The 21,794-nt window shown below is 41.7% G+C and overlaps 2 protein-coding genes across 3 annotated transcripts in view; one reads left to right on the forward strand and one right to left on the reverse strand.

Annotated features, from left to right (window-relative positions):
* SND1 (staphylococcal nuclease and tudor domain containing 1) overlaps window positions 1–21,794 on the reverse strand; it is a 959,968-nt gene that overhangs the window by 273,988 nt on the left and 664,186 nt on the right. The window lies entirely within an intron of this gene.
* On the forward strand, window positions 4,158–9,539 carry LRRC4 (leucine rich repeat containing 4). The gene has a single exon (XM_075345400.1). The coding sequence runs from the start codon at window positions 5,987–5,989 to the stop codon at window positions 7,910–7,912; it is 1,926 nt and encodes a 641-aa protein (XP_075201515.1). The 5' UTR covers window positions 4,158–5,986; the 3' UTR covers window positions 7,913–9,539.

Below are 21,794 nucleotides of genomic sequence, written 5' to 3' on the forward strand. Positions count from 1 at the left end.
CTGAGCACTGTGCAAAGCATGAACGCTGGTGAGGTGATTGCGCAGGCGCGAGATTATGGGTGGCGCTGTGATTGTCATCAGCAGCGTCATCCAAATACCTGCCCATAATCTCGTGCCCGTGCTTTTCCCTCTGCCACCACCGTTATGCGCAAGCGCTGGCCATATGAACCACATTACCTATTACCCATCTTTCCCTGGAGCAGGAAATAGATGGGAGGAGCAGCACACCACAGATCAATAGAGGAAATGCGGAGACGAGACGGGCACGAGATTATGGGCGGGTACTTGGATGATGCTGCTGATGACAATCACAGCGCCGCCCATAATCTCGCGCCTGCGCAATCACCTTACCAGCGTTCACGCTTTGCACAGTGCTCAGTCCCGCCAGGGTGCCATTGGGCATGCGCGAGACCTCAGGAGCACACAGTTACATGAGGGCGGCGTCCTCATGTATGTAAATGAGCAATGGGGGACGGCATACAGCGGCAGGAATGCGAATAACGGATGAAATACAGCCCGCCCCCGTGACCATAAAACCACATTAGCATACAAAAAGGTAAGAATTTATAAAGAGTTTATTTAGGTCTCAAAGGGTACAAAGTGGCAAGAGGAACCTTTCTAGAATGCAGTCCAGGGGCTGCAGAACGGGAATCTTTTAGTTTAATTGCGAAAATTCTGCTGACCGGTTCCCTTTAACGGATTTTAGGTGACAATGTGATTTGCATGCGTTCCCATAACTTCAGAGCAGTATATTTCGCACCGCAGGTTACTTTACCCTCTACCTACGTAGCCTCATACACATGTGGAATGCTCAGAAAATTGCTGGTCATTCTCATTGTTACTATGTGAGGTATTATAGATTGATATGAACCCTGCAAGTAGCAATCCCTTGAATCATTCAGCATTGTTGTTATCTAAAAAAAGGTCAAAGAAAACAAAAAATGTGTAGCAATTTTGTCCATTAAAAGCTTTGATCAAATTAAGCGAAAAGTACAAAGAATGCTAACTATGGTGAATGAGTGGGTGCAGTTAATCTGCTAATGTTTTATAAATTATAATAAGCTCTCCCGGGAACTACTGTAATTGATCCAGCCTCCGTTACCCATTCTACATAATTGGTAAATGACAAGATGTCGGTAGGTAAAGCGAACCAGCATTTTAACAACTACAAGTAAGCGTCTGATAAAACCATGCCCACAATTGATGGAATGCAGTACTATTAAAGCAAACCCCCCCCTTTTTTTTATTTCTTAACTGTGATGCCGTCTTTAATTTGTACACCGGCCCAAGAATGTGTAAGAAAAAAAAATGGGTAACCTTTAAAAGGAAACTATATAGTAACAGTACGGTACAGTCATTACAGTAGCAATTTTCTGAGATCTACAAGATCCGAGGAGACAGGCTACAAAAATTATTGCTCAAAGCTTTCAAGATCAGGCATGAGGTAATGCACAGCCAAGACAATCCCTGCTTAGCAGTAACTTGCCAAGGGTAGAAATGGCACCCAAGTGTGGCTTGTTACTGTGGCATTAATAACTCTACATGGCAGATGATTCTGACTTCTCTCTTTCCTCACAGAAGAGGCAGGATTAAGGATTAAGAGCAGTAATTACGAATAATTCATTGCTGCTGGCTTCCTTGTGAAATAATAACCTTTAACCTCAGCAGTACAGCCTAGGGGCTTATCGGGGTCCATCTACAAGTAATGATGACCCTACCGGTTTTCCTATAGTGTGATAGTTATATTTACCTGGATTGACAAACATAAATCCAGGCAGTTTACGACTGAATAGATAAAGAGATTTGTGGAAGGGAAAATTCATCTTTAGGATTGTCTGCTTTCCAAGAAATTCCATCGAACAGCAGCTACGCGAACTGGAGGCGTTCATGGCAACAATAATCTGTATCATTTGCAAGAACCCAAACGATCCTTTTCCCGCACACACCACTTTCATAGGAAAATACTGAATAAATGCAACATATGCAGAGTAGGGAATGGCCGGACGATAGGACAAGTCAAGCTTGAAATATTCAGTACAGAATATAAGGATCACATTGGGTAAGACAATCTGAAGGAAATCGCAATCAAACAAAACATTTCAAGAAACCTTGCACATTAAAACATATTTGGAGATGTATTATTGCACATATTCTGAAGTGCTTATTGTACTATATCATCTAGGAACATATCTGTAGGCGTTGCGATGGCAGCTTCAACAGGGAATTGGTCTGCTTATACACTGTCATGTTTTCTATCATATTAGTGAAGAACACATTATCATAATGCCATTTCATTTTTCTACACCTATACCCATTAAAAATGTAATATTGTGCAAACCAAATGTCAGCTTTTCCCTCTGCATCTTGCTTGATAAGCCGATTCTCCCCTTTGCAGTATTAAACATGGCTTCTATTGAACACTAGCTTACAGAATAGGACTACTGGCCACATAAGGAGAATTCAACGGCTTTGCTGCAGAAAATCCACCACATGCTTACCCAGCCATAGCAGTATACCAAGTTACTGCCTATTTAACGGCTAGCGTTTTCTCACTTCAAAAAGCGTTCAATATATCAATTAGTTAACTTATATAATAGTACAATGGGACAAAAGGAGCAATGGGATCTAAACTCATAAGTTTAAATCCAGTGAACTATAATAAAATGAGACTCATCCGTATGAAAAATTAAATACAAAATTAAATACCTTATTTTTAGACAAAGAGACACAAGTCACGTGTAGCCTTAACCCTCAATACTTCTAAAACAAAGCAAGTGAGTAAATTCTGGTGAACCCAAAAAAAAAATAAAAAAGAGAAATATATCGATCTCCTATTATGTCATATACACGTGAATATAATCTTATTACAAACCCTATCACCCTCCACAAATTACAACATTAAACTACAATCTGCAATCACAGCAGGAGATAGAGAAAAAATACCATTCAGGTCCCTCTGGTGGAGAATGTGTTAAATGTATCACCTTTCATATCGGACGATTACATAGCGTAATGGTGAGTGAAAGTTTATTTCTACGATCAATAAAAAAATAGTGGTTTTTTTTTTAAATCTAACACTGACTACATAAAAATGACCCTGTCCTAAGGAGCAGGTTCTGCAGTGAAAGCTGGCTCCTCTAGGTCACTGGGCATACAGACTGGAGGAGAGCTATGCGGAAGTGAACTCTACTAAGTTTATTCTTCACACAAAGTCCACACAGGGTTCCCATTAGTAAGGAGACAGGTACAACCATCTTCCTACATACTTTTCCATCTCCTATTCTAACACATTTGAAATTGTGTTAAGTATAAACTTAGAATGGAATAATTTAATTTTGACACTATGGATCCCATTCTTATAGAGACGGAGAGTGGGCAGGTTTCTACTTTTGAACTACCACCAGAAGAGCGGAGATCTGGCAGAACTTGGTATTAATCTAAACTCTTCTAAGAAGCCCTTGGAGAGGCAATGGAAAGGTCAGATTTAAGAAGAAAATCAATGTGTTACTCAGAAAGCATGAACATAAACAAAATCTCTGCAAATGCTGCAGATGTGTAAAACATTGAAAACTTCAGTGGGATGTAAAGGCAAACATCATAATTACTTATTGCATAGAAATGTGAGAGCAATCTAACTTAAGATATGTAACTTACCAGTGTGAAGTTGAGTAGGGCAGCAGCCTTGCAGAGCACTCATGAACCAGGGGCAGGGGTAGATGATCATCTTTGCTCCCTTCATTCGGTTCACCTCCACCTGACAATGAGTGCAATACAGAAGGCATTTCCTTGCAGGCGCACATAGGGGGAGACAGTAATATAGGAGAAGATGCAGCTTCTCAAGGCTAGCTCCTCAGCAATAAGCCAGTGTGATTCACAGGTTGGTTGGATGAGCGTGTGGAGGAACAGGTCACAGAGTGGAAAGCCAGCCTCCTCAGTAATTCTGCAGATCCTGCATGTCACTCACTACCACCACCCAGTCTGTAGTACAAGGGTTAAACATTGTGGATTGGAGCTAGGATATGGTGCAGCACTAGCTTTACCAGGCATGAAGACTCCCTTTACTTCCAAAGCCTCCCCCCCGCCCCTTTCAGCACGCCGGTGAATCCGCGCTGCTTCTGATTGTTTCTCTCAACTTGGGGGTGTGAATACAGTGAGCTGCAAGAGGGGTAGAAGGGTGGGAACCGGACCAGGGGGTGAAAATTACCCCTGCCGTCAAAAGGGAAGCAAAGTCAGCAATTGGCGTTGATGACGCTGCACAGGCAGAACAACCAATCACATCTTTCCTGCCTCTGGCAGCTGAAACCTCATTTCTGCATTTATCCCAGCGCAGGCTAAGACAAGGATGGAACACAGAACGAGAGAAGAGGGAAAAATCTGAAAAAAAGCCCAGCACCTGATAGGCATCATTAACGGACTTCACTGAAAGGGAACCGGGAGAACATCCGCTGCTGAAAGCCGTGGACTCTTAAAACTCTCACTGCCAGCTCTGTTTTAATAACTCCTCTCTTCGATAAAGAGAAAAGAAAAGATAAAGGGGGAAGGGAATGTGAAACAGCCAATGCAACTTAGCTGGAAGCTTTGAGCATTAACCCCTAGAGGGAAAGAAAAAAAGAGGAGTGGGAGGGGAGCTGTGTGAATACATAGGAGCACTGCATCACGCTAATGTTCAGCTCAGAACAGTATGCGTCAGCAGTACATCCACGTTCTGACTGAAGGACGAAAGGATGAGAGAGCAGCCTGGCTGGTTGGCTGCTGTTTCCAACACCAAGCGAACAGGGAGAGAGGAGGACTATTAGCAGAGAAAAATGCTACGGGGCTCTGATATCGCTGCCTGCTCTCCTGCTGCTATCACCCCTGGACAAGACATTCAAGGCAAAACAAGGAGAACCCCTCAACTCTCTACCTCACAACAAAAGGAGCTACAGTGGGATTTCCACGAGGCAGGAGACGAAAGGCTGTGAAACCTGTCCCTTCTTCGGACCAATCTCAAACCAAGGGCTCAAGCACCGAGGTGTGTGTTTGTGTGTGGTTTCCTCTCCAGCATACTTTCTATCCTCCTTTCCACAGAGCTGCCCCCCTTTACTTGCTCTCCTTTGAGATATTGACGGATTATTGCTAAGTGTGCAAGAGGCAGGCTGCAGCTGCTGCATCCACAGCTTGGAAAGCAAAGCTAGTTCGAAAAAAAAAAAAAACAGCAAGGAGAGGGGAGAAAAAAAAAAGCAGTCAATGCCTGCAATGTGCTGCCTTTCTCTTTGTACAAATCGGAATCCTGCAGACAGCCTGGCTTCCAGAGGAATATCTATGGAAAATTAGACTGAGGAAGATAAAAAAAACAGCAGATATTGGGGATTGTTAACCCTTCTTTCCTTCCTTCTCCCTTTCAAACCAACTGATACCTGGTCCCAGTTTCTCTCAGAAATGGATTATCGTCAGTCTTGCAGAGACAGCAGTGGAATCCAAGGACGAATAGCTCAACTGCAAAAGGCACCAGTCCCGGGGGAGCAACAGAATGATGCACCTGCATAGCCAAGTGGGCCTCACTCCCTTCTTACATTTCTTTTAAGGTTATTTTTTTTTTCTTCTCTTGTGTTGGGATTTACTAAAGGAGCCATTTTGTCTTTTAACATTTACATCAACCCCATCATCAATCGTAATTCTTGCTGATAATTAAAATTAAGGAATTTATGGAAGGACTGATCACCCAGCTCCCTGGAGGTGGCCACTGGCGTAAGGAATTTGAAATGTCGTTTCCCTAAGTATATAACATTTTGCTTTTTGTCTGTTCGATGCATTATAAGTTGATGTTTTTAGCTAAAGAAAACAGCTAACTGCTTCATGATATAGAACCCCTTTCCTTTGTTGACCACCACTCCCACCAGTGTGTAGATGGAAAAGGGAATTTGTAGCCTCCTCAAGCCTGGGTAGGGCCAAGTTCTCGTTTCCATGCCAAATCCCAGACGATGGTGAATTATGAACGTGCCACATCATGAATTTCTTGTGGCTGGTAACTGTGCACCATACCTGGAAGGCCGTCCTGTTTTCTGTAATCTACCTCATGGTGCAAGTGTGGATCCCCTGTGCAGCATTTTCAGGGCAACAAAACTGCCCTTCTGTTTGTTCCTGCAGTAATCAGTTTAGCAAGGTTGTTTGTACGCGCCGTGGCCTGTCTGAAGTACCCCAAGGTATCCCATCTAACACAAGGTACCTCAATCTCATGGAAAATAACATCCACATGATCCAAGCAGACACCTTTAGACATCTCCACCACCTAGAAGTTCTACAACTTGGTAGAAATATAATCCGTCAAATAGAGGTTGGGGCTTTTAATGGTTTGGCTAGCCTCAACACTTTGGAATTATTTGACAACAGGTTGACTGTAATACCTAGCGGGGCATTTGAGTATCTTTCTAAACTGAGAGAATTATGGCTCAGGAATAACCCCATTGAGAGTATCCCATCCTACGCTTTCAATAGAGTCCCTTCACTAATGCGTCTGGACCTAGGAGAACTAAAAAAGTTGGAATACATATCTGAGGGGGCATTTGAGGGATTGTACAATTTGAAGTATCTTAACCTTGGAATGTGTAATATTAGAGACATGCCAAACCTCACACCCTTGATAGGGCTAGAGGAACTTGAGATCTCTGGCAACAACTTTCCTGAAATCAAACCAGGATCGTTCCATGGATTAAGAGCACTAAAAAAGCTGTGGATTATGAACTCTCAGATAAATATTATAGAGCGCAATGCTTTTGATGATCTGACATCTTTAGTAGAATTAAACTTGGCCCATAACAACTTATCCTCCCTTCCACATGACCTTTTTGCCCATTTGAGATACTTGGTGGAATTGCATTTGCACCACAATCCATGGGACTGTGACTGTGACGTTCTTTGGCTCTCCTCGTGGCTCCGAGAGTATATTCCAACCAATTCCACGTGCTGCGGTCGCTGTCATTCCCCACCGCACATGAAGGGGAAGTACGTGGTTGAGGTGGACCACTCATCGTTCCAATGCTCAGCCCCTTTTATTATGGACGCTCCTAGGGATTTAAATATCTCAGAGGGAAGAGTGGCAGAACTCAAGTGTAGAACTTCAGCCATGTCATCTGTAAGGTGGCTGCTACCCAATGGTACTGTGCTGAGCCACGCTTCCAACCATCCACGAATCTCTATACTTAATGATGGAACGTTAAATTTCTCACATGTATTGCTTACTGATACTGGAGTCTACACTTGCATGGTAACCAATGTCGCGGGAAACTCTAATGCTTCGGCCTATCTCAATGTCAGTACTGCAGAGCTCAACACTTCCAACTACAGCTTCTTCACTACCGTCACTGTGGAGACTACGGATATGGCTCCTGAAGAAATCTCAATGATAATCAAGCCAGTGCCAACCACTTCCACTGGGTATCAGCCAGCATTTACTACTACCACCACAGTGCTCATCCAAACCACCAAAATGCCAAAACAGGTGGCAGTTCCAACTTTAGACACTGGAGACAAAACGCAAACTAGCTTGGATGAGGTAATGAAGACCACTAAAATAATCATTGGCTGCTTTGTGGCAGTCACACTTTTGGCAGCCGCCATGCTAATTGTGTTTTACAAACTAAGAAAGCGGCATCAACAAAGAAGCACTGTAGCAGCTGCACGAACTGTCGAGATAATACAAGTGGATGAGGACATCCCAAGTGGGAGTCCAACAAGAGTATCAGGTGAGGGGCCAGTAATTTTGCCAACCATTCACGACCATATGAACTACAACACCTACAAGCCAGCACACCATGGGGCCCATTGGACGGCTAACAGTATCGGTAATTCTCTACACTCCACAATTACAACCATCTCTGAACCTTATATAATTCAGACCCACACAAAAGAGAAGGTACAGGAAACTCAAATATGACTTTTTTCAAATTAAAATGCAATAGAATGCACAAAAAGACAGCAACTTTTGTACAGAAAGAGAGAGAGACACTTTTGTTTTCTTGTAAATGCTTATATATTAAATCTATGGGCTGATGACAGAAACAGATTATATTAAAATTTAAAAATATTTTCTAACTTGTAAGTTCTATTTAAGAAGAGTTCTGATGGTTAGGCAGTAAAATATATAAGAAATGCTGTTAATGTGCCATAATGACTACAATGCAAGGCTTAGCCCTGTATTAATCAGAAAGCAAAATGATGAGACGTCCATGAATGCTGTTTTTCACACAAAACAAAAATTCTGCTCAAATACAAGAGCAACACCCCATTTCTAAGGAGAATTCTTTTGTTAAGAAGTCCCAGACCAATCTTTCCAGGTTTATCTTATTAAAAAAGAGGAAAATGCACCACAAATTTGTACTGTGCCAAATGTTTAAAAAAAAAAATAAAAAAAAAAATTAATGCAATAAAAGAAATTTTTTGAAGACTTTGGAGGGAAATAATCTATTTTGTTATAGTATATAGTTATATTGATTATTTTTCATAAAAGCTATGGGGAACATTGAGTTCCTTCTTAGTCGTCAGAGGCGTCTAGTTTTGCTTATTCAAGACTGTAAAGACACCTATGGAAAAAAAGATTACAAAAAATAGAGGGTGGAGGGCAGTCTGTTCTGCTTGGCTATATACAACTATGGCAAAGCCACGATGCAGGATGCTAAAAAGCTGGCGCATCTTTCCACTCTGCACCAAACTCCTGCAGATCTAATTAACCCTTTGTCAGCCTACTGATGTTTGTGGATGAGAAAACAATTTGTGTTAGCTGTGCTAAGATAAAGGTTACTTGGGCGTCCAATGAAATTAGCATTTTTAACAGTCTGCAGCACCCTGCTCGATTATGCAGAATGAAAAGGGTTAAGATTTTCTAATTGGTTAACTCAGCATGGTTTTAAAAGATAAGATACCTTTTCCAGCATATGGCCTCTGTTGTCATTTAAATGCCACAAAAGGTAAAATCTGCATTATCAAAGAACATCTGAGCTGAATGCAACATGAAATGTATCTCAATCTGTGACTAACAAGAAAACATGTTATTCCTATGAAATCAAATAGCGAGAATATTGATGAATGACTGCATGATCAGAAAGGGAACTGCAGCTGTATATATTGTAGGGGGAAAAAAAAGGGACGTGTGTTTAGATATATTGATGTAATGCTTTTTCCATCAAGAAAGGTCTGTATTTCAATCTGCAGTTCAGGGTGCTGCAGGCCTTTTCTTATGGAACGGGGCGTTACTGAGGCTTTAAATATTGCAGATAAAAATCCTAGCAACCGGAAATGGGGTAGAACGACTTTGCTTCTCTCACTCTTTCTGCATTGATTAAAAACATCTTCATCTATCACTATGAGGAGAAATGTATTGCTTAAACTGTGATGTTTCAAGGAGGAAGCATGGCTATAAGACCCATTAACCCTGGCAATGTGGGCATGTCATGCCATATATAACTGTGTTAGAGTTGAATGTATCTATGCAGCTCTTTAAAATGTATGAAATATAATTTTATGAAAAACTTGAATATGGACAATAATAACATCTGTTTCTGAAAGATCATTGCCAACTTGTGGTATGCTGACTTTTGACAGTTATTCCAGAATTAATGTCTACATGGTATATGACATGGAGCACAAACCATTATTAAATAGTCAAATATTCTCATAGTTTCTCCTTAACGTGAAAAGAATTGGCTACAAGGTCATACTAAGTTCTTCTGAAGACCACCGTGGGTGGTGTCCTGGTTCCTGGTAATAGATGTCACCTCTGAGTTACTACAGTTCATATGTGGTGTGTCCTCTTTAATGCACTTGTCTTTTGCTCCGGATATTGTGAATTTTACAATTTAGAACATATTCGGTTATATGCTGCTGACTAGTATAATGAAGACCCATGAGGGTTTAATGCAACAATTCGCAATGCATTTGATAACACTGGACAGCTAGCAAAACACAGGAGTTTCCAATGTTGTAAGGGTGAAATGCAGTATATTTGCAGCACCTTAAAGGCAGTGGTGACGTTTGAGAATCTGGAGGCCTTTAAAGACACACTATTGGTATGCACAGTAAAAAGAGGGTATGTTAGGAAATTAATACAACCCCCAGTCACAAAAATGTGTCACTTTCAGTGGCCTAGCTCACTAGGTATGATTGATTACACATTTTCACCATAGGTAGTAAAAGCATGTAGTGACAAAACCTCTCCTACAGTATAGTAACATGAAAATATGAACTGCGCTGGTAGCCTTCAACCCGCATTTTGGTCAAAAAATAGACATGTTTCAAGGTTTCATTCTTCCAATGATCAGTTAACCATACAACAGTGTACAGAGGCCAGGGAAATGGGGGTCTAAGCCAAAAATGGAAGAGGAAAAGCAGAACCAATTATACTTTTTTGTACGGTTTCTACTAGTTGACTTGGCTGAAAGAAAATAACCTACACTGTCTGATTATAGCCTTAGGGCAACAACCTACCTGATAAAATGTTCCCAAGGACAATCAATATTTCTCCAATAGATTTGTAAATAAAAGACCCCTGATCGGATTACATACAGCCACAATTAGAGACGGGATAATCCGATTAGGGAAGGTGGACAGCTCTACAGATTTAATAAGTCATGTGGTGGGATTTCTAATATGTGTCTGACATCTCATACTGGTCATACTGTATATGCAATGTCAGAAAGTACCATAAAAACAACCTGCAGAATTCACAAACCCTTAAAGGGAACCTGTCAGGTCAAAAAAGCATTCTGACCTACAAGCAGGGTGATGTGTGGCCTAGTAACCCCTTCCTACCTATCCCTGTGTTGTTATATTGTGTAATACGAAAATAATAAAATACATTTTATTACTTTCATATGTCCTATGTAAAAAGCATAGGTCTCTAACCCCATGGGCGTCTCATCGTCCTGTGTGCGTCTACATGCTTTCCATGGTATGACGCTCCTGTGGGTGTGATACCATGGATTTACATCAGCAACGTCACTTCTACAGCTTCAGAGTCTCGCATGCGCGCGCTTACCATTCTCGTCGCCGCCTCATCCTGGCACTTGCTTCTCGGCTTCTGATGCACAATGCTCATGACTAGAACCACAGGCGTCTTCTGAGCATGCGCAGTACGCGTCAGAAGCCAAAAAGCAAACACCAGGATGAGGTGGCGAGAATGGTAAGAGCGCATGTGCGAGATTCTGAAGTAGCAACGGTCACAGGGGCGTGATACCATGGAAAGCATGTAGACGCCCAGGGGGCAATGAGACTCCCATGGGGCTAGAGACCAATGCTATTTACATAGGGAATATGTAAGTAATAAAACGTATTTTATTACTTGAATATTACAAGAAAGGGATGGGTAGGAAGGGGTTAGCAGTTCACACATGCTCCTGCTTGTAGGTCAGAACGCTTTTTTACCCGACAGGTTCCCTTAAGCTGCTATGTAGACAGCGTCAAGGCCATTAGGAGCATTGCTTAGTATTAAATTCTATCATGGAGAATCTTATGGTTTCCACACAAAGCAGATTTCTCAAACACAATTCCATCATAAAATGCAAATTCAGATTTATTTTGTGCTGTATAGAAATAGGTGAAATCTGAGGTGCAAATGAGCAGAAATTCACAAGCTGAAGATTGGAAAATCTTCACCCCTACTCACATTCCTGGCAGGAAACGTCCATAGCATGTAAATGAAATAGGCTCACCCACTTTTTTTCTCTGTGGATTTTACCTGTGTAAATCTGGAAGTAAAAATCTGCATCAATTCCGTTTTGTGTGGACTTAAGGCCGCTTTACACGCCAAGACATCGCTCAAGCGATCTCGCTGGGGTCATGGAATTTGTGACGCACATACGGCCGCTGTAGCGATGTCGTTGCGTGTGACACCTATGAGGGATTTTGCATCGTCGCAAAAACGTGCAAAATCGCTAATTGGTGACATGCCCCCCTATTCCCAATTATTGTTGCTGCTGCGTGTACGATGTAGTTCCTCGTTGCTGCGGCAGCACACATCGCTATGTGTGACACCGCAAAAACGAGGAACCTCACCTTGCGTCCACCGGAAATGAGGAAGTAAGGAGGTGGGCGGGATGTTACGTCCCGCTCATCTCCGCCCCTCCGCTTCTATTGGGCGCCCGCTTAGTGACGTCGCTTTGACGCCGAACAAACCGCCCCCTTAGAAAGGAGGCGGTTCGCCGGCAACAGTGACGTCGCTAGGCAGGTAAGTAGTGTGACGGGTCTGAGCGATGTTGTGCGCCACGGGAAGCGAATTGCACAACCAATGGGGGCGGGTACGCACGCTAGCGATATTGGTAACGATATTGCAGCGTGTAAAGCGGCCTTTACACTTATAATGTGAATAATAGATAAAGTCCAGCTCTACAAACAATTCTTCTTTATTAGTAGCAGTTCACAAACGGGACATTGTGATAAAAGGGAATCTGTAACCAGGTTTTTGCCACCTGATCCGAGGCTAGCATAATGTAGGGTCAGAAATCCTGATTCCAACAATGTGTCACTTACTGGGCTGCTTAGTGTAGCCTTGATAAAATCACTGATTAATCAGCATTAGATTATCATTGGAGAACTACTTGGCCTGCTGCCAGGTAGTCCAACATATTAATGAGCTCTGTATAATTGCTAGATCTGCTAACAGCTCAGTAAGTGAAGCATAGATGGCATCAGGGTCTCTGTCTGTACATTATGCGGCTTTCAGGTGAGGTAGCAAAAACCTGGTCACAGATTCCCTTTAAGACAAGTAGTTAGCGCATTGATAACACTATTGAAGCGTTACGGGAGTGCTTGTACCCTTAGTCATGACTAAGTGTGTAAGCACACCCAAAACGAGTTGAGTGTTTTTCATGCGCTGCTTGGCTGTAAACATAACCGAAACGCGTTGATAGCGTTATTCATGTGCTAACTGCTTGTCTTAATCACAATGTCCCATACGTGAACTGCTACTAATAAAAGATTAAGTCAGGCTCTACAAACAATCCTTTTTTGCTATTCACATATTCCTGGCAGTGGTGGTGCCGATGTCCGAGTTCCATATGAAAGTGGGTTTACAGTGAGGCGAGCTGGATTGTTTATATGTTTATATTAAACTTTGATTATCCTTATATTGTTTTCTTGAAGATAAGTCGCTAAAATAGCCTGGCACCACTTCTCCCTGAAACTGGTGAATTAATACGCATGTTCAGCGGGTCAGAGGGCCGGTGTACCATGAATAAATATGGCGCCATTAACAATTTAAGATTTGCTATTACACCATCACTCCATAGTATCAGCTTTCTGTGAGGTTTTCTTTTTAGATGATTTACAGTTTATTGCCTTTTTGTACTTGAAATTCAATGAACTAGGTTTTTCCATCTAATATTTAAATGGATACAATGTTGCATGGCTGGCAGCTTCATCACTAGGGGTGTTATTTTTAAACACAAAACTATATACTTTATGATTAAACTGTGACGTCAAAGAAAACCTCTTTCTGGGCATGTTCATGCCATCATTTTAGTCTAGAAAGTTTTAAGCTGGATGGAAATTTCTACCTAGATCACTCCCCAAATGTCTGACAAATAAGGCTCCTTTTGTATTTCATTGCCAAACCCAGCTGAATAATGAATTTCCAGACATAGCTGTCTTCAACCATACAAGATTAATTTTAGAAAAATACATAAAAATTTTTTGTCATTGTACCAACTTACAAAACCAGGACACCATTTTGATGGGTGAAATGTATGAAAACAGGTGCAAGTGAAAGCAGGAGTAGTTATCCTAAGCAACTGCAGGACTCGAGATTAATTTCTTAAAATGCTTCACAGCACAATGTCGTTGCTTCTATGTGCGACTACTCACTTCTTTTTGCTTCCACCACTTGTGATAAATTCCCCAACATGTAAAATTAATATAAATATCTATTCCTCCACTTTTATCACCACTGGACTACAATCTGCAAAAATTTTCCAAGTTGTAAAAACTTTGTAGGCTACTAACGATAAAAGGCCCGGTGCGTGACATTTTAAAAGACAGAGTATAAAAATAGCATGTATATCTTGGTAGGACCCCCAACAGTGGGCCGAACGGAAGTTATGTGTTCCATGTTAAAAGATTAAAAAAAAAAACCAACCAAAAAAACTACAACTCTGTTAGCCAGGACAGAAAGCCGCATCCACTCTGGGGGACACAATATGTCCATGCATCCCATGGATAGCCCATTAATTGCAACAGATTAAGTGTCATTTTTAAAGCAGCACTCCAGAGTTTTATTTCCCTGCTAGAGTGGTATTACTGATATCTGTTCCGTTCCCCTACCAGTCGCCATCTTCTACTCTGAGTGCAGCTCAGGTCCCGTTCTACCAACTTGTTTTTTAATCCAATTAGTTTTTATTGAAAACACGGCAGATGCAAAATCATACATGGTAAATGAAGATTACATTTGTCAACTGCCCGCACATGAGGGCTCCATACATTAGTATACTCCAAGACAATCCGGTTACAATTCCTCTACCTTACACTTTAACCACACACCAACATGGGGAGGGAGGAGAGGGGAGGAAAGATGGGGACTTCATTCAAGTAAGGGGGAACAAGAACAAAGGGGGGAGGGGAAGAAGGTAGGGTTGGGGGGAGTGGGACGGGGGGTTAGTAAGGGTAGAGGGTTAGATGCCTGCCTGCATTACCAACCCCAGCCCACCAGCCGGAGCCATCAACACCTCCTAGATTTCTCTCAAACTGCTGTCTCAGTCAGGGTCTCAATGCTTTAGCCCCCTGGCTAGCCGAGTCAGGGCTATAATTCCATCGGCTCTATCTCAACTAGGTGCTCTTAGCCTGGGGAATAGTTGTGTAATAGGTGTTGCATGGCTGGATGACTGTCAGGGTTCCCATATTGTAAGGATTCTAGTTTTTTGTTTTAGGGAGTGGGCAAGGCAGTACTCATAATAGCATTGTTGGTCGATCCTACTATATACCTCCGCTCCAGAGGGAGCTTCAGTGGCCCCGTTCTGCCAACTTGTAACTGCAGCTCCTGACTGACTGCTGACTGACTGGACATCAAAGCCAACGGTCACTGCCTCTCAATGAAAGTCTACGAGAGCCTCGTTCTGGCTCTCATAGACTTACACTGAGAAGTGACCTCCAGCTAACTGGCAAACACTGAGGCGATTCGGCAAGTTACACAGCAGAAGATAGCTGAAGCAGTTCCAAGAAAAGCAGAAGATGGTGCTGTACATGAGAAAGGGTTACATACAAAAAACACATATAAATGACAGTAAACAAACAATAACAGACTAGCACAAAAAGCAGAGGGCTCTGCCTTGCGGACTTGCCATGTACAGGATAATTATTTTGTGTAGTGTGTGTTACTGATAAGTAGGGAAACCTCAGAGATGGGGTAAAGGCCTTTGGGTGACATTAACATTCCCCAATATAACTGCAATGATGGTTGTCATAACTACCAGAAAAAAAATGCTCACAATTCAGAAGATTCTTGCTGTCAAGGTATTCATTTTCCTTGGCTAATAGGGACACTAATTATATTAAAAACAATGAGTAGTCTCCACTTGGTATGAACTACATATCGATTTGCATGCCCTCTTATGAACAGGATGCTGCATTTCTCTCAAATGTCAAGATATTATGTATACTGTGAGCCTCATCACTAAATTACTAATAATACAAATGAGCAAAATCTTGAAACAAAGGGACTTATTTAGTAGCGTATGGTCAAGACTTCATATTCTCCAGCGCTTAATGTCATCAGAACCATATGCCAATTACAATTTAAAAAATAAAAAAAGAAACATAATTAGAACAAAATATATGCTAATTTTAGCTGCAATGATTGTCCCTAAAAGTACCCTGTAAACTTTATTGTTTTAAAAATCAGTGAAAGTGTTAATGGTTCATAGCTCAGTGACAAGAAGAGCGTAAATAATATATAAGAACCGTCTTGGAAATGTTTGTAAGCTATGCACGCGGAGGCTAGGGACTTGTTTCTCTGTATCCCGCCTCTGATGTAGTCTTGGGTTTTCACTTCATTCCAATTAACTCCCTCTTGTCCACAAAGTAAACCAGGTTCCAGGTAGGGAAGATTTAATTTCAAGCTGCTGCTCAATCCATTATTGTGCTTTCCTTAATGTGGTGGATCAACTCAATCCTAGGATCTTGAATTTAGCAATGGTTAATCTATTGCTATGTCAATAATTAGGGTCACGGAAAACGTTGTTACGGTTTTGCTCCTAGCACTTGCTCTACTCTGGTCGCATTTTCATAATTTTAGAACTTGCGGTTTTCTATGACCAGCGTGACCTTGAGAAGGCCACAAAACTACGTAAATGATTTTAGTCAGTCATTTTTATGGATTTAAAAAAGGTAAATACTGCAACAAGCTTTTAGAATTTTAGCTGGGAATGTCCCAATATAAGGGTTATTATTAGTGAACTCACTATTTGGGTTCGCTCACATTTAGGTATAAAAATCGGTGCCATTCTCATCCAGAAAAAGTTGGACGAATGAAATCAGTTTGGTATTCCATATGCCATGTGAGTGCGATGCGAGATTTTTTTCCTCTCCTAGCATCCATATTCAATGCATATGCCATCCGTATGCAATGTGTTTATTTTCTCAGCAACTATTATTCTACAATCATTTAGTTTCCTGTGCTACAGAATGGTAGTGGATCTATAAAAAAAACGGACGGTATAAGGATATTCTATCTGGCGTTCTTTTCTTTCTCATAACCATAGACTTGCATTGGTGAGTCTTGTCCGATATATGCAACATGCTGTGATTTTTTTTCCTCAGACCAATTACACATTGACTAACTTTTTCCCGCATTGCACTTGTCTGTTTTATACGCAAGTGGGCGTGAGGCCTTATAGAGAGATTTACGGTAATCTGGGACATGGAAACCAGCAATAAAGAGATTACCGTATTTTTCGGATTAGAAGACGCACCTTTCCTCCCAAAAATTTGAGAGGAAAATGAGGGGTGCGTCTTAAAATCCGAATATAGCTTACCGGGAGGGGGGGGGGGGTAGTGGAGAGGGGTCACTGGAGGCAGGACAATATTGTGCTCCTGTGTGCGGCGCCCGGCACGGCTCTGTGGGGCGGCCGGCGCAGCTCTGTGCAGTGGCTGACACGGCTCTCTGCAGCAGACAGCACAGATCTGTGGGGCGGCCGGTGCGGCTCCCTGTGCAGTGGCTGGAGCAGCTCCCTGTGCTGCCTAGCAAGGCTCTGAGCGGCCGCTCGGTGCTGCCCAGAAAGGCTCTGTGCACTGGCCTGCGCTGCTGTGTGCTGATGCTCAAGATATCAGCGGTAAGTTCTTCAAATAATGGCGCCGATAGTCGGCACATGCGCAGATAGAGCTCTCGGCTCAAGCTTCCATCTGTGCAAGCGCCAATTGCGGACGCCATTTCTTTGAAGTCCGTACCGCTGACATCTTCAGAATGGCCAGTGCCCGCAGCGAGCACTAGCACACAGCAGCGCCGGCCGCTCCAGCACAGCAGTGCAACAGCAGTGCATCAACACACAGCAGCGTCAGCCACCCCAGCACAGCTCCGCAGTGAGTATCTGGGCCCCCCTCTGCACTGCCCGTGGCATGGACCTGCTCCACCACCGCAGCTGCCTCCTGTGACCACTGACTCCACCACTGCTGCTGCCCACCACCGGATTATAAAACGGACCCCCGATTTTTACTTTTTTTTTTTTTTTTTTTTTAGTTTTGAAGCTTTAAATTTGGGGTGCGTCTTATAAAACGAAAAATACGGTACTCTCTTCAAACCTTCAGACACTAGAACTAGCCATGACTTCTGATTAAATAATTCCACTCGATAAAATCTTTATATTATTCTATTTGATACATTGCCAATAGAATAGAAAGATGTACGGAGATTTACCCCTCAAGCCAGAAATTTGCAAAGCATTTTCTATGAAACATAAAAGCAGCTTACATTTTTCCAAAAGACCAAACGTAAATTTGACCTAAATTTTGACAATTAAGATATAAACTGGCTACTCATCCAATATAGATTAGATTTGATTGGGAAACAGGTCATCTACCACAGGCCTCCAACACATGGAGCCGGCACGGTAGAACATGGATTCCCTGCACCGGTATATTACAAACATATAAGAACTCCATCTGCTGGTACCCTGTTGATATGCTGTAAATTTTGACAATTTCTACAAAATCTAGTGGGTTTTTTTTGCAAAGAGTTTTATGTAAATGAGCTTAGTATCCATGAAAATGGAGGAACACCAGGGTACAGTATTAGGACCCATATGGTCTTGTGTAAGAAATTGTAACAGGTTTACTACTACTGGACAATCTCTGCTTACGGTAATCACTTCGGTGTCCATGTAAAAAATAAAAACAATCAATGTCTTCTGCAGCGACGTAGTGCTTGCGGTGTTCACGCTCCTAATTTTGGTGGCTCACAAAGTCTGCTCTAATAGAATACTGAAGGGCTGCAGCCATTTCCTGGCTGCTGACTGACGGCAGTGGTCACATGACACAACAATGGCAAGGGATGCACCAATAATAGCAAAGCTGATATCACGAGAACGGCGCCACTGCGGGAGAGGCGTATCAATTGTTCTTATTCTATAAAGGGCACTGACATATGGACAACCCCATTAAAGATTATCACTTAGCTCTAAAATAATGATGTGCAAAACTACTGCAAGTTCTTTCCTAATCAAATAAAGTGAAGGTTTCCTTCTTGTCAATTACGAAAAATAAAACAATTATAAATACTGCATAGAACAAATGTATAACACGAGAGACGTTATCTAGGTTCTTAGGACATCAGTACAACTTCTTAAGGGCATAATTTAAACTGCATCACCTTAAATGTGTTCCATGAGTTTTTAATTGTAGAGTTTGGGAATAATATTAAAATGCCTCATAAGCGTGTTATACAGGCTGCATTTTGGTCATAAAATTGGTTCACAGGGACATCTCTGGAAAGATTTAGAGGAATTACAATTTATGCCATCTATGCAGCTTTTTATTCCCCTTTCTTCCTAGAGCATGACAAATCTTAAATCCTCATTTCTGAAAGTCCCATTCAGCTGCTGCAAATTGTATCACATGCCATATATTCTCTTAAAGAGTTTGCCGCCAGAAGGCCCACAACTCACTGTACTACAATGTGCTGCAGGACTACTGGAAAGTAACAAAGATGTTGGTTTATATTAATAAGGTGTTTACATGACACCATTTACTCCCGGCTAGAAGCCTGAAAATCACTTCAGATTAGAAGATCGAGCCCCTAAGGGGACAAAAAAAAATGTTTTAATAAATATAAAACCACTGAAAATATATATAAAATTTAAAATCTACACTTCTTCCCCATCTAAAAATAAACATATATTTGCTACGGTCATGTCCCTTAAAGGCCAGTCTACCAAAATGTAAAATTATTGCACCCGTATGCTAAACGCCGTAAAGCAGAAAGGAATCAGAACGTTGAAATTTAAGGTTTTTTTTCAGTCACAGCATCTCTCCAAAAACAATAAAAAAATTCTCACAGCATGTACCCCAAATTGGTATCAATAAAACTGCCAAGACTCTTCTAGCAAATCACCCTTAGCAAAGACCCTTATAGCACCAGCAATGGAAAAATAAAAATGTTAAGAGTCTTGGAAAATGTTGACAACACTTTTTTCCCCACAAACCCTTGAATTTTTATTTCACCAGTAAAATAAAAATCTATACAAGTTTGGCCTCGCCATAATCGTACTGACCTGAATAATCATGCTTCCATATCATTTTTACCATACAATAAAAACTCTAGAAACTAAAGCTGAGAAACAATGGCCGAATTGCATTTTTTCTCACCACTTGATCCCAGTTAATTCCCCCCCCCACCAATTCAGTACATTATATAGTAAAATGGATGTTGTGATTACAAACTTCAGGTCCACCCGCAAAAAAACAAGCCTCACAGGGCTATGTCGACAGAAAACGAAAAATGTGGCTTTTGGTTGAGCAGGAGTAAACATGCAAATAAAAAAAAAAAAACAAAAAACACAAAAATTAGCTGTAACAGCAGGGGTGTCGAGCTTAGGATAGGACCGTATCTGGTCAAGAACAAAACCACTTCATTTACCATGTAGCCTACAAATTAGGTCCAGTAGTATAATCATAGCCCTTAGAACAGAATGAATATTTTAAATTCTTACACAATTTGATATATCATACTAAGAATCCAACCCATGTGCACTTAGGAGCCACACTTAAAATACAGCCACACTCTTCACTATAATTTCAAATAAGGTTTGTTCTTCGCATAATGAAAAGTTATACAAATCTTCAATATATTTGTTTCTTATCGTGGCTTGCAAGTGGTCTGCTTTCTGTTATTAAATGAGTATTTTCATTATTACATCCCATCTCTCCTGGTATGATGGACAGAGGTGCACGACTTGGGTTGCCATATGATAAGGGGGTTCAGCATGTTCAAGGGATTTTTGTAAGGAGCCGTGTGTACAATGTATATGGAACAATTGTTGAACTTTTCATTATGCAATAACTATATTGTACATCATACAATAAAAGAGCTTCACAGAAACCTCGTCACAGAATGAATGGTAGTCTGGATGCACGATTGTAGCCAGGTATATTATGCTCTGAAGATTCGGCCAGTGAACAGACTACTCCAGCCCTCCCCAAGCTGACTGGTCCTAGAACTGCTGCGGATTATTACCAGGTCTCTCACTATGTAAATGTGAGGGGGAGACCTGTCAATGACCTGCAGCAGTGCTGACAAGAGGCAGTCAGACTAGTCTAGTCTCCGGCTAGGGTCACCGGCCAAATCTAAATCTATATTTTCTATTTTAATATGGCTGCAATTTATGCTGAATATTGTTTCGGCAGCACAATTTTCCTTACCAGCTCCATTTAAAGGGAACCTGTAAGGTGCAATATGCACCCAGAACCACAAGCAGCTCTGGGTGTATATTGCTAATCCCTGCCTAACTGTCCCTGTATACATTAGCATAGATAAAGAGATCTTTAGAAAAAGTATTTCTAAAGATCTTTTATCTTATGCTAATGAGCACAGGGACTGGTCCCAATGGCGTTATATCCCTCGACTAGCCGCCCTCTCAGCATGTTAGACTAGTCCCAAGGGCGTTGCTTCCCTTGCTAGTCAGCTCAATTAGAATGTTAGCACGCCCCTGTGGGTGTACTAACATGCTAATGAATGCGCAGCGTGAAAGGATGATCTCATTCACCACTCCGCCGCTGGATTTCGGCTCAGTGCGCATGACCCCGGAATTTCAGTCATGCGCACTATGAAGCCAGGTGTGCGCATTCCGGCTTCAAACTGAAGTAGTGTGCATGACCCAAACTCTGGGATCATGCACACTGAGCCAAAATCTAGCGTCTGGCACTGATGGCAGCGGAGAGGTGAGAGAGATCATCCTCTGACCCACAGGAGCGTGCTAACATGCGAATGGTGCCGACTAGCAAGGGAAGAAATGCCTTTGGGACTAGTCCCTGTGCTCATTAGCATACAATAAAAGATCTTTAGAAATACTTTTGCTAAAGATCTCTTTATCTATGCTACTAGATACAGGGATGTTGGGTAAAATTAGTAATATGCAAGCAGAACTGCTCATGGTTCTGGGTGCATATTGGACCAGACAGCTTCCCTTTAAAACAATTTAAAAGCATTGTTTCGGAGTTACTAGTCAAGATTATTCGCTAATTTGTTCGCTGTATCTCACCATAGGACACAGGTAGGGAATCATAGCCCCAAAGTCTTCGGAACAGGTCATAAAAAAACCACTATAATTTTGTCATAGTTTTATGTT

The sequence above is a fragment of the Anomaloglossus baeobatrachus genome, chromosome 4, assembly GCF_048569485.1.
Source record: "Anomaloglossus baeobatrachus isolate aAnoBae1 chromosome 4, aAnoBae1.hap1, whole genome shotgun sequence".
NCBI classification, from domain to species: Eukaryota; Metazoa; Chordata; class Amphibia; order Anura; family Aromobatidae; genus Anomaloglossus; species Anomaloglossus baeobatrachus.

Bases quoted from the DNA above. Each gene is read 5' to 3' on its own strand.
- LRRC4 (XM_075345400.1), top strand. From the start codon at position 5,987: ATGAATTTCTTGTGGCTGGTAACTGTGCACCATACCTGGAAGGCCGTC.